At 41.2% G+C, this 13,227-nt stretch overlaps 1 protein-coding gene across 1 annotated transcript; it reads left to right on the top strand.

The window, feature by feature from the left end:
- Window positions 1-520: 520 nt before the first annotated feature.
- LOC309880105 (pancreatic lipase-related protein 2-like) lies at window positions 521-12,527 on the top strand (the record flags this gene model as incomplete). Its single annotated transcript, XM_082764636.1, has 13 exons — window positions 521-526; window positions 792-840; window positions 1,646-1,800; window positions 3,342-3,467; window positions 4,949-5,083; window positions 6,893-7,001; window positions 7,612-7,728; window positions 7,819-7,941; window positions 8,678-8,796; window positions 9,639-9,768; window positions 10,044-10,155; window positions 11,208-11,375; window positions 12,464-12,527. The coding sequence occupies 13 exons, from the start codon at window positions 521-523 to the stop codon at window positions 12,525-12,527; spliced, it is 1,413 nt and encodes a 470-aa protein (XP_082620762.1).
- Window positions 12,528-13,227: the final 700 nt, after the last annotated feature.

The following is a 13,227-nucleotide window of genomic DNA, read 5'->3' as shown; positions in this document are numbered from 1 at the left end:
GAGTCTTCATCCATTTTCTTCATAAGCCTATTAATTTCAGAGCTGCCTTTCAAGATTTTAGGACTGAAAAGCAGTTACAGCTCAGGATTGTTACTTTACAAGAAAAGCAAAATGTGGAAAAGGGGAGGTGGGTGCCATATGAAACACCTAGAAGAAGAGGAAATTGAGAACAGTGAAGAAGGCAAACAGGAAGGGAAGAAACTGGTACAATATGTAGAGCCCCTGCCATAGGAAAGCCAAGAGAGGAAAATGTAGAGGAAAGGCATCCAAACAAAGGAGGGTATATGAAGAAACACAATGAGCCCAGGGTGAAGGCAGCACAAACAGCCTACAGCTGCCAAGCATGCTGACTTCCACCAAGTTACATGCATGCCCATCAGTTCTCCACACCTCTGGCCGGCAGGAGAGTCAGAACATCATGGTCCAGTTCACCCCCTCAGCAAACTACATCCAGCATTGGATGTGCAAGAAATGCAAAAAACAGAGAACTGAGTGGAGGGGAAGGATCTCCCACCCCACCATGCCGGTAGTACTCCTCTTAATGCAGCCCAGGATACTCAGAGACCCAACAACACGTTGCTAGCTCATGGTCAAGTTGATGGCCATCAGGACCCCCCCCACATCTCTTTCTGCAAAGCTCAAAAAATCAACTTCCAGCTGACTGGCCCTTCAGGGGTACTGGGTTATTCCTCCTAGGCTGCAAGTCTTTGTGTTTCTCTTTATAGATCTGTCCCTTTTATAAAAATGTAACACAAATAAAAAGTTTAACCTGTGTATTTGATTTGCTTTAGGTGGTTGGAATATGGATTATTGCATTTTATCTCCTTGGCTCAGTAACAGGTGAGATACAACATCTATAAAAACAATCACTAAAAGATGAATTCAGACAAAGTAATACAGAGGAGACAGTGACGTATTTTACATTGAAGTCATAGCATGATTTGTGTGTCATTCTGTGGGAAAGTCTATTACTGTGCAGGACCTAATGCTAAAGGCTCCATCTCATTTCAGTTTCATTAAGAATACGAGATACATAACTTTATGCCAAAAATTCACAGAGGAGAACTGCAGTCATGTGCCCTAGCTCAAGACGTTGCATAAGCTGTCTCTACCTGTTACTGCTGTTGACAAAGAATGGCTCAGTAATAGGGTACTTAGCACAACAAACAGTGCTAGAACAGAAAAGTTGAGCATGAGAGCAACAGACCTGTTTGATCTGGAAAATGATGATGTATTAAAAGAAATGATCAAATCATTCACTATGCAAGGCTACTGCATACGTATCCATTCCTCCAAAGAGGCATAATGCTTTGATGCAGGAAGAATGTGGGAACAATTCTAAGAAGTGTTTCTTAAAAGTCTTAAAAAAATAAAAATAAAAAAAGCTTTTATATGTTGAGAATATAATGTCAAAAATGTATCTGGATCCCTACTTGGTTTGGTTTATCTTCAGGTTATATAGCTCCCCTTGTGCTACCTGCTTCAGGCAATATCCATAAAGAAAACAAGAAGAAATCTGTTTCAAAATCAATCAGAACAAAATCCTCAGTTTCCTGAGGACAGTCTTCAGACTGTTGCAGTATTAAACATATTATCTAGCTGTAAGAGAGTCCAAAACATAAACCATTTGTTTCTTCTACTCTAGGTAAAGAAATTTGCTTCCCCAGGCTTGGCTGTTTCTCAGATGACCCCCCCTGGTCTGGGGTACCAGGGAGACTTCTGACAGGTTTGCCTGACTCTCCTGAACATATGAACTTGAGCTTCTCTCTCTACACCAGGGAAACAGGAAATAACTCACAGGTGACATTTATTTTTAACATCAAGAACTGACGAAAGCTACCACTGTTTGTTAATTTGTTAAAAAGCCTACATCATTCATCACAGGCAAATGAGTCAAAATAAGACGCTTGTTTCAGTGTTCACTCATTACTGTTCCTTCAAACTGTTTGGGGTAAAGCATAAAAAAAAAATGGTGAAGGAACTGTCAGATGGAACAGATTTCCTGGTATTTCCCTGCACAAGAAGTGGGTTATAGCAGACTATCCTTTGCATGTGTTTAGGTCTCTCAGGAAAGCTGGAATCCTGTTCAAATAAGCAGCTTTATGAACACTCAGACAGGAGAACAACTGCTGATGTATTATGGGGAAGCTGTGCCATTGACTTCTAAAAACAGAAGTCTGAAGCAGGCCCTTCTCATACAATTTTCAAGCCACATTCCTCCTTGAAGTCTGGGTGACTGTACACGCTTACCTGCCTCTGTCCATACCGAAATTAAGACAGACCCACCCAAGTTGTTCATGCCCTGAAATTCTGAGCCAAGCAAGGAGAAGGAACTGCAAGATGTGGGGCTGGGACTGCACCAATTCAGTAAATGCACGTGAGGCTGCTAAATCCCTTGCAGGCTCCCAAACCTAGTGTCCCCTGTTCCATACAGGAGCATTTATGAATCTACTGCCATGAAGCACAATGGCAGCGCTGCCAGCACAAGCATCGCAGCTTACAGCAGTCCTGTTTGCCATGCTACGAGTCCAGCTCAGGCTCTGTAAGGATGAGAAGTTAACACCTGTAGTAAACTTTTACGATCTGCAGAGCAGGGACATGTGAGCTCACGGCACACAGTCAGCATTGGTTACTCAGGCATTTTGGTTGTAGATAAAATAAATCAAAATGCACCTTGCATTACTTCCCAGCCACTGCACCTAAACATCTCCCTGATCTAGTGCACAGCCCTTCCACACCAAAACTCCCTGAGCTCACATCACAGGTGCTATATTTGTTTGAAAACAATGCAGATGGTCAGAGATCACACTGAGAGTAAGAGATATATATAATTAAGCAGCTTGCGGCAACACATGGTGGGCCAAGATCAGTTTCACCACTATTGCATACAGTTCTTGCATTAAATTCTTTCAGCCTTTGTGGAGTAGTTGGTTACAAAAACAGACAGGAAACATCCCTTGCCCAGAAAGACATGCTGTTTCTTAGATGCAAAGCATCACACAGACGCCAAAGGTCAGGTCAGTAGAAGGGCAAGCTGAATCAGGAGGCATGGAGCTCTCCTTCTCAGGCCAACAGGCATCATGAGGCGCTCTGGACTTTATATGGGGAGCTCCTACTGCGTCAAGGAAAATAGACAGGAGCAGCAGAAACCACATTGGCACAACTTTGGAGACAGTGGTAGGACTGGGAAAGATGGGATAGAGAAGTGCCTGGGACTCTGCCCATTAAAAGGAGTTGTGAGAGTCCTACAAAAGGTGATGACTTAGATGACACTTTTAAAAAACTTAAAAGTGTGAGAAGATAAAACAACTTGATTTTTTTGTTTGCTTGTTTACACACAGGTGATCTCAGCAATAAACTCCTCAACAATCCAAAACTCACATTTCTCCTCACGCAGGAAAACCTCCTTCATCATTCATGGATTTGGCAGCACTGGAAAATCAGGCTGGGTGGTAGAAATGTGCTTGGTATGAGACTATATCCTCTGTTTTCCTTCAGCAGTTGTAACTACATTCTGTTCTTATCACTTAGACACCAAGGTTCACCTGCTATTTTGTAATGCATTAAATAGTTGCAGATACCAACCAAGAAGTTCCCAACCAAAACTAAAATATTCCGATTCTGCAAGGTGCTGTGTAGTCACAGCTTCTTGCTCATCTCTGACATTGTGCTTCTCTAGAAGAATTTTCATCCCCAAAACCCTGCAAAGCAGATCAAAGCAACAAACCGAACACAGATGTCCCCAGCCTCTGCACTGGTGTCAGAATATCAGATTAGGCCAACTCACTGTTTCTCCCATCAGGAACTATTGAACCATCCTTCAGCTGAAGGCTTTCCTGAATAGTTCAAGTTTCAACCTACAAATACTCTTCTGTTTCAGAACTATTCAATTTGTAAGGAAAGAAAGAAAAAAAAAGGGGAAAAAAAAAGAAAAAAAGAGACAAAGCTTTCTGTTTGATTAATGAGTGCAAAGAAAAAAAAAAAAAAAAAAAAAAAGTTACCACAAAACCGAGCTGCTGCCCTCTGGCCAGTGGAGCGTATGGTGGTGGTGTCAGCCTTGGTTCTGGCAAAGCAGAAAAATCTTTTTTCTGCTTCTTTCACAAAGACAGAAAAAGACTGCCACTGAATGCTAAGTCACAGTTCTGCAGCATTATTTTTGTTCGTAAATCTGTGAAAACTTTAAATCTAGAATATTACATATCCAAATTTTCCAGTGGAAAAGAAACAGCAATTCTATCTGCCCAACTAGAAGCCATTTTCATGGTGTACCTAACGCAGAGGATTCAAGCTTCTGCTTTCTTTGGCATTCACCTTCAACTGTTTACCATGCATTATTTTTTGTTTCTATTCCCTGATCCTTCTCAAACCTTACATAAGCTTTAGTCTCAGAAAGCTACCGCTGCAGACTTTAATACATGATTATTCTAGTGGAAAAATCACCGATCTCTGCAAGGCTGTGGCCATTACAGAAGTGACAGATACATTAGGTATATTTGCTGAAACAGGAACTTTCTAGTCTGCTCTGAACCTTTCCAGTCTGACATGACTTTCCCAGTTTTAAAGACACTTGGTAAATAAATCCACTTCCAATACTATTTAGTTAAGCTACAGATGATACTTAAAGAAAGTCGCATAGTGCACGTAACAGCTACTGTGCAGTTGTGTGGCTTTTCCAAACCACATTAAATATGTATTCAAATGTCTTATAGTAAAATATTTTTGATTACAGTCTTTCAAACTTGAGACTTTGATGAATAGTTTGCTGTATTCTGTTTTATAAGAAGATTCATTTTTCTGTGTGGTACAGGCTACAGTGAAGAGTTCGATTCAGTAATGAATGAGAAATTGCATGATTATATTACCATTTATTGTTTATTTTGATTTAAGTTGAATTCCTGTCTGCTATTTAGTTTCCTTAAATGCTTTGCTTTATGTGTTCCCACCTCAGCTCTTACTGGAGGCAGAAAACATGAACTGCATTGCTGTTGATTGGAAAGAAGGTGCAAAAGGCACTTACGTCAGCGCAGTGAACAACATCCGCGTGATTGGAGCCGAGATTGCTTATTTCATAAAAACTTTACAGGTAAAAGATACAGCTCCACAACACACAGCTCTTAAGTAGATGCAGTGGGATTATGATATTTCTTTGATTTTGAACTTCATCTAGTACGGTCAGCTACTGCTTCAGAAAGAGCTGTACAATGCATGCAGTTGAGATACAGCTAATTATACTAATTATCAGCTCTGTAAGGACTTCTCACAGCCACAAAAGACTCCAATTAAGCTAATGTAGTTGAAAAGAGGTGTCAATTAATTAAAGACCAGTAGGTGGCAACATTTCCGTACGATGTTACAGGTAAGAAGGCGTTCAGTGGCAACGAGGCAAGGCACGCGTTCAGTGCTTACAAGAGTCTTTACCTGAATAATTTACTTCTAGCACAAGCATATCAGCACCTCAGGAGCACTGAAGTGATGTGGAGCTAGAAGCACCACAGAGATTCACTTGGTATTTGCTGTCTACAAGCACAATAAATTGTCCCGTTGCCTTCTAGTTGTGAGCTTCATGTTCCTGAAGGCAAGCGTTCACTTTTACTCACATAGCACAGACTGCTCAGCTGCAAAGTTTAAGAGTACCACCACGTCCCACTGACTTCAAAGAGACTTGCAGGTACTTAGGGCTGCTGAAATCAGCCCCTATTTGGCTGCAGACTTGATGCTGGAAACTAGGCAGTCCTTGTGTTTTATAGATATTCCAGAGACCACAAGGCCACATACCAACTTCACGAATACTCAAGTACCAAAAACCACTTCTCTAGAACCAGCTGAGGTACAGTCTGCTGTTTCTACCTAGGAAGGCCTCATATCTAGCCTCACACTATTGTTTTTGCGTCTTTCTTCTTTGTATGCAACTCCCAGGTCATTTGACGATGGTTCAGTTTATTATGTGATCTCTGTCTGCCTCTTTTCATTTAATATCTCTAGACTGCAAATGGTGTGGTAATGAAACTCTTTTTTTTTCCCCATTACAAAACTGCAAAAAGTGATCCTTAATTTTTCTTTTCCACAATTTACAGATTTGGGGAGTTTGGCTTTAAGCAAAATTAAGCTGCACTGTAAATAGAATTACAGTAAAAAGTATTTGAAAGTATCTGTCACTTGATAGGCACAGACAGATCGATAGTAAAGATTTGCCTTTTTTTTTTTTTTTTTTTTTTTTTTTTGGTATATACATTACAAAAGAAAACAGTGTAAAAACCTCAAGCAGTTAGCGATCAATCCTTGTTGACTTTGGACATTACAAACCCAGGATATGCCTGGCTGAAATGTGTCCCCTGCAGGCAGATTACATGCTCATTAATTTCTACTGCTGTCTTCAAAGCATGTATAACAGCTGAGAAGTGCAGGTCCTGTACAGGTGACTCTTGGCAAAGAGAAGAATGGATGCCAAACCCCACAGCCTGTCAGTGAAGGTACTATTGAGTGACATGATCACATTTGCTAAGCAGACCCATGGAGAACAGTTGCATGATGAAAGACGGCTCCATAACAGTGTCAATAAATAAAAAACAAGATCATATTGTTGGAACTTTAAATTAGGGCTTAATACAAATGAGAAAGAATTTTCATATTTTGTCACCAAGGGTAACTGAATACGGTAACCATATGCTGAGGCTATGATGGTAAATCCATCATCGTGAGGCATTTAAAATTCTAGATTGGGCATTTTTCTTTCAAATCTTAGGTTAATTTAAACAATAATTAACTCAAGCAGCTCACACACTGTTGGCTAATCAAGAAGTCAGCCAACAGGCTCGCAAAGGCCCTCAGTGTAAGGCACCCTTTTTGCTCACTACTGAAAGCCTCTGTTCTTGTCTCCCTCCACAACAATCAGAAACTCTTCAGGTACTCCCCTTGTGAAATCCATCTAATTGGCCACAGCCTGGGTGCACATACAGCGGGAGAGGCGGGAAGGAGGATTCGAGGCATCCGGCGGATCACAGGTGGGCTGCTCACCGAGGGGCAGATCTAGCAGGGACGCTTCTAGTGGAAAGAAACTTGCAGCACTCTGGTCTGTAGACTGGAATTAAACCATTGGCAGTGCTGCAGGCACCATGTATGAATAAACAAACTTTAGACTTCTCAGAAACAAGGGTAATTATTAAATCTTTTTTTTTTTTTTTTTTTTTTTTCTCTAGTTAGGTTTAAAACTATTTAGCAGAAGAGCTCTTTGTTAGTATGTTTGCAACATCACAGTCATCCACTGGGTTGCATCCAGCAGTATACGACGACAAAACAACACATCCAAAAGCCTGTTTTCCTATCCATGATGCTCAACAGTCCAGTAACAAAACCACTGATAATAAAATACCTCCTTCACAGTAATACAATGCTAATATATATCCTATTAGAAAATATTTTGCTTATAATAGAATGAGTCTGTAGAAAGGTTCACAAAACCATGTTTTTGTGCATTGGGTTCGGTCTGGTCATTATTCACCATAACTTATGCCATATTAAATGTCTGATGTTATAAGTTGGTAAAAGGCATTAATGTGTAACTTTTCCCTCTCCTGAACCCCCCCTTTTTTTTGTTGTTGTTTTTTGTTAAAGGTTTGGACCCTGCTGGGCCCTATTTTGAAGGCACTCCTCCAGAGGTGAGGCTGGATCCTTCAGATGCAAATTTTGTTGATGTTATTCACAGTAATGCTGCCCACTTTCCTGCCATAGGTAAGAGTTCATGTGCAAGCAAGTAGCTGTAGAGATGGGCATGTTGCATATGTACCTTGAGACTGTGACACAATCGTGTATGTATCCTAGGGCTTGGAATGTACAATGCCACTGGTCACCTTGACTTTTACCCAAACGGAGGAACTGTAATGCCTGGATGCACTGATTTAATTCCAGAGATGAAACAAAATGATTTTGAAGCTCTTATTGCAGGTAAGCATACATTCCCAACAAGCTCAGTATTTAATTTTCATTCAATTCTGAAACACAAACTGTGAAAGTAGCTATTCTTCTGGAAGAAAACAGTAAAATATATATATGTATTTTTGCCTGTTTACTTATAAGCAGAAATATAAAACGAGAAATAAAGGCTAGATCAGAACAGAGCTACTCAGGGAACATTGCAGGAAAAGTAGTAGTCAGAGGCATCAAAATAGACCTTGGTTTTGCTTCTGCAGTTTGAATTGAACCTGCAGAACACAGAGAGGCAAGTTCAGCCCCACAACAGTGGCACTTCCAACAGGACACTTTCTAGGCTGAGGGTAGCTAGTGCCATTGCTAAACCCACAGCACAATGGCACTACACTTGGTCCCTCACAGATGCTGCAAGGAGCATCCAACACCCTGAAGTTACGCAATAAGCAGAAGCACACAGCATTGTCAGGGACTGTGGGCACCTCACATCTCCACCTGAGACTTCTTCAGGCTTTGGAGTGGTTGGCAGAAGGCTGAGGAATTCTCTTTGTTCTACTAAACGTTTTAAAACTGTACTTAATGTCACTTGCTGCAACACCATATATACAGACAGCTATGTATATGTGTGTGTGTATGTATATATTACTAGGCCATGCTGCTGTTGTATTCCATGTCTCATGATAAGGCAAGTACAAGTCTTGTACAGGATGACAGGAGGTTATTTCATGGATGCTCACAATTTTTCTCCCAACAGATGCTACTATTTTTGGGGGATGCCATCACTCACGCAGCCATGAGTATTATTTTGAAAGCATCCTCTATCCCACTGGATTCATTGGATATCCCTGTGAATCATACAAATCCTATGAGGCAGTAAGTATGGATGAAGTCTAAAGAAAATAATCCAGACCTCTGCAATCAGGATAGATCACACCATGTGCACAGAGCACTTGGACACCTGTGGTTCTGCTCTCACATCACCTAGCCAGCAGCAGACCTGAGCTCAAAAATCAACTTGGGCAGTGCAAGTTAGTAGGAGGAGGCACAGCACACAGGGGCTCCATCAACTATTTTGCTTTTAAAAAATGAATGCACAGATGAAACCACCAAAATAAAGAGAAAAATAAAAAATAAACCCCATGCAACTCTCACCCTAAGCCTTTATGCAAAGAGCGTATAGGCTCTTGGCATACTAACCCTACTAAGTCCTGGCTGGAAGAAGAGAGATTTGGAGCTTCCAAAAGCCTTTTGGAAAAGGCTGTTCTAGAAAAGAAAAGAAAGAAAAAAAAAGAAAAAAAAAAAAAAAAGCCTGTTCTAATTTACACTGGGCACTGATTAGAGCACCTGAATAAATACGCTTACAAAAGAAACTTAAAGTACATATGATTCTTTTGTCTCCTATATAGTGTTGCAACATGGATACAGGCAGGTTCCCTTCCACTGATAGGGTAAATTGGACTTACATTTCATCCTAAACTCTAGATGAAGAATAGACTCCCCAAAATAGGGAATTTCCGACCATCAGGTACACAGGTATCATGTCTGCTTATTCCACATGTGCTTGTGTGCACGAGTACAGAGCCCATTATCAGGTTTTGGTGCTGCAGTGCCCCAGCTTTGCAAGGTTAGAACAGAAGCCTTAACTGAGCCTTAAGTTTGTTCAAGACAGGATGAAAACCATACTCCTCATTAACCGATGCTCATATCTTTCCTAGGGAGAATGTTTCCCATGTCACCAAGAGGGGTGTCCGATGATGGGGCACTATGCTGACAGATTTCCAGACAAATTTAAGAGAGTAAACCAAAAATATTTTTTAAATACAGGAGCAGATCCACCTTTCACTAGTAAGTGGAGAAGATTTGTTACAGTTGTTCACGTTTGAAAAGTGATTGCTTTGATATGATTTACAGCCATGCTCTTCTGTTACTTCTATAAACACCTGCTAAGACCTCTGCCAAAAACAATGCTGCATCACATCATCATCTTTCAAGCTCAATGAATCTTTCATTAGCTAGCATGAATGAATTCTGGAAAGGAAAAAAGAATTTTCCAGGATGCTAGCACTTCTAATTCTCTCCTGTTGATGACAATCCAGTTTTAATCTGCTGTTCTTACGCAGGTTGGAGACAAAAAGTGTTTATCAAACTGTCTGGTGTAAAGAAAATGAGGGGGGACATAAACCTAATTTTCCATGACACAGAGGGGAACAAAAAAGAATATGAAATTGCCAGGTAAGATAAATTAGCATTGCCCTATAGCATGTAATACTGATAACCTTAATCTACACAGTTTCCAGATATTTGAGCAGTGTAAACCCTTATTCTTTGTTGCAGACAGTCTAGTTAACATTAGCTACGAAAAAAGTTATCCTGTAGTTAAGACCTAAGAGAGCAGAAGGATGGTTGTGCCAAGAAGTAAAAGTCACGTCCTTTTCATGAGTTCTGTGACTTTACAGCGAATTAGGAATGCAGCCTGACGGAAGTGCTGTTTCTCTGAATTGCTCATTAAAGGAAAAAAGATTGCACCTCTTGTATTCACGTAATTCTGACTGCGCTCACCTGTTTCGTACGCACGTTAGCGCGACCTCTCCCATGCCAGCACGGCATCACACACATTAACACAGTCACCCAAGTGATGATAAGGCTCCCTGCGCTGCCAGTGACTTGCTGTATGCTCTCCTGCAAGGCTATCCTGTGCCTGACCTCGGGTTGCAAATTGGATGTGTGTACTTCCTTCCTAGATACACTAAAATCCATCACTATGATATAAATATCACATTTACATGTATATGGTCTGGACAGTGGGTTTCATTCATAACTTATAATCTCTGTTGGCTATCCAAATCACAGCCCTCACTGTCTTCTGTACCTGCGCTGAAACAAGTACTTCTACGTGCTCTCCCATGCCCCTGTGTGTGTGTGTGCAAAGCAGAGACAGAAGTTCCCAGCTTATCTATATAATCATCCCTGAAAACCTCACCCGGAGCCCTCCCTACTTGCAAAACCCAGTGCTCAGGTGCTGGAGGCACACAAACCCCAGCAGCCATCTCCACCTCACCCTGATCATCTCCTGGTTCTCTCCTGCCACATACCCATTAAAAGTTTTTGGGATTGTTTTCGTCCTCTCCCTGTTCAGCACATGCCTACAGGGTCCCAGTCCAACACCCTATGCTGTTGGAAAGTACAGCAACAAAGGGAAAAGCCTGATCTTGTGGAGAACAAAACTTAGTCCAGTAGCCTCTAAACTATTACATTTATCCTCACTGTCTTCATTCTGTTTCCAGTGGAGCCCTCTCTGAAGACCAGGTTTATACAAAATACCTTGATGTTGAAATTAACCCCAAAAATACTGCGAAAGTTGAATTTCTCTGGAATAAAACCTTATTCACTCTGCTCTGGGCAAGACTGGGAGCAGAAACAGTCAATATAATTCACGGAGAAGATGGTCGTCGGTAAGTATGTCCTTCCAGAAGGTCAGAAGGAATGGGAAAGGAGTGAAAGACTCTGGGAGACAGGATTAAAAAATGGTCTTGATAAACCTGACACACAATGTGCAATCAACAATATGAATTTCAGTTATGACAAGGACAAGGTACTACTCTTGGGATAGAAAAGGAAATGTTCAAATACAGAATGGTGAATAATGGTCTGGAAAAGAATCCAGTAGTAAATAATTTGGGTACTATACTCTGCCACAGCAAAACAATTACAAACCAGCACCACAGTGCTGTTGAGATAAAGCAAGTCTCATTCCCAGGTGCATTACCAGGAGTACTGCATAGATGATCAGGGAGGAATTATTCTAATTTAAATGGCTGGGCTGAGAATGTAGCCAGAAGTAGGGTCATTTTCAAGCTTGGGGTGTATATTTCAGGTACTATGCATGCAGACTGAAGTCCAGAAAAAAAGCAAGAGTAAGAGATTTAATAGAGATGGTCTGTGTAAGCAGCTGAAGGAAACGTATCTTTAATCTATACAGAGAAGCGTGGAGAGGGGCATAGAGACAGATGGATAAGCTGTTTTTGAAGGACCACAGTTTGCTGTTCCACACATCTGCTGGCTTAGGTCAAGAACTAATTGATATATTTCATAACAGAGAAAATATATGTTAGAGTTTTTTTCTAATATTTCTTATTGTTTGGCATTGTCATGGATTATTTAGACAAGAATTGAAGTTCTTTTACTGTTAGCTCAAAAAAAAAATGGCTGTGACAGTCTAGTAAAATGGCTGGTGTCAGTAAAGTGTACTTAACAAGATAACTTTCTGGCTTTTTATCTGGAATGCTATCTTTGTGAATCTAGAGATGAATTATATCCATCTTTCAAAACCTAAATTTTACAGCTTTTCCTCATAAGAAGGAAATTTGCCTTGTTACTGCTAATATGTGAATGCCAATGGGCTTTCAGGAAGGTTGAAGTGGGGTTATGGAGCTAACTAAAAACCCTCAAGGTGAGGGTTGATATCTTTTCCTTTGTGTGTGTGTGTGCACGCAGGCGTATAAATAAAACAGATCTTGAATTACGCTGTTTTCCTTCCCAGGTCAACTCTCTGTGGCCGTGGAACTGTGACATATGGAGTTCCCCAGCTCCTTACACCTTGCTAGAGGGCACTGAGTACAACCGTTCTGTGCGCTGCAGCTGTGTAAACAGTCCTGTGTGTGGCAATGCTGGTGCTCAAGGCCATTAAAGGGAATTCTCAAACTGACCTGTTGCTTCCTCTTTTTTTATCTTCAGTATTTCCAAACACATTTGTCAGTATTTTCTCATGTTGAAGGCATATTTATTGCACTCATAACTAGGAAGCAACTGAAAATCTTGTATGGCAAAACCCATCTCTAACACTGGCACATTCCTACTCTAACAGTGCCCCAAGAAAAGCAGGTAAGGACATTTTCCCCACTGTGCTGATGATTTGCCAGGTTTGCTGCCTGCAGAACCCACTCTGGGCAGTAGGAACTGTCTCCAGTGCCTCTGTCCTGAGGCTGATGATATGCTTCAAAATCTTTCAACACCACACGTGAGCACTGCTCCCAAAAGACGTGGTGGAACAAGGCAAGAACAGAAAAAAATGACTTCAGCAAGTCAGAGCCGCCCCTTGTACACCGTACCTGCACGGAGGCACCAGGCAAAACTAAATAAGCTCATCCCCAACACCCAGGGCCACTGAGTAGCCTATCTGCTCAGCTCACTCAAGGAAGCTGTGAGCCAGACACAACTGCTCTCCCCTTCAGTGAGCATCCCTTGAGCTCAGTGTTTCAGGAAGCTTCATTCCCTCCACCCTCACCTTTCATTTCTTTAACTACA

The sequence above is a fragment of the Aythya marila genome (assembly GCF_965140915.1).
Source record: "Aythya marila genome assembly, chromosome: 7".
NCBI classification, from domain to species: Eukaryota; Metazoa; Chordata; class Aves; order Anseriformes; family Anatidae; genus Aythya; species Aythya marila.
Note: the sequence above shows the minus strand (reverse complement) of the source record. Positions and strands in the feature narration are given on the sequence as shown.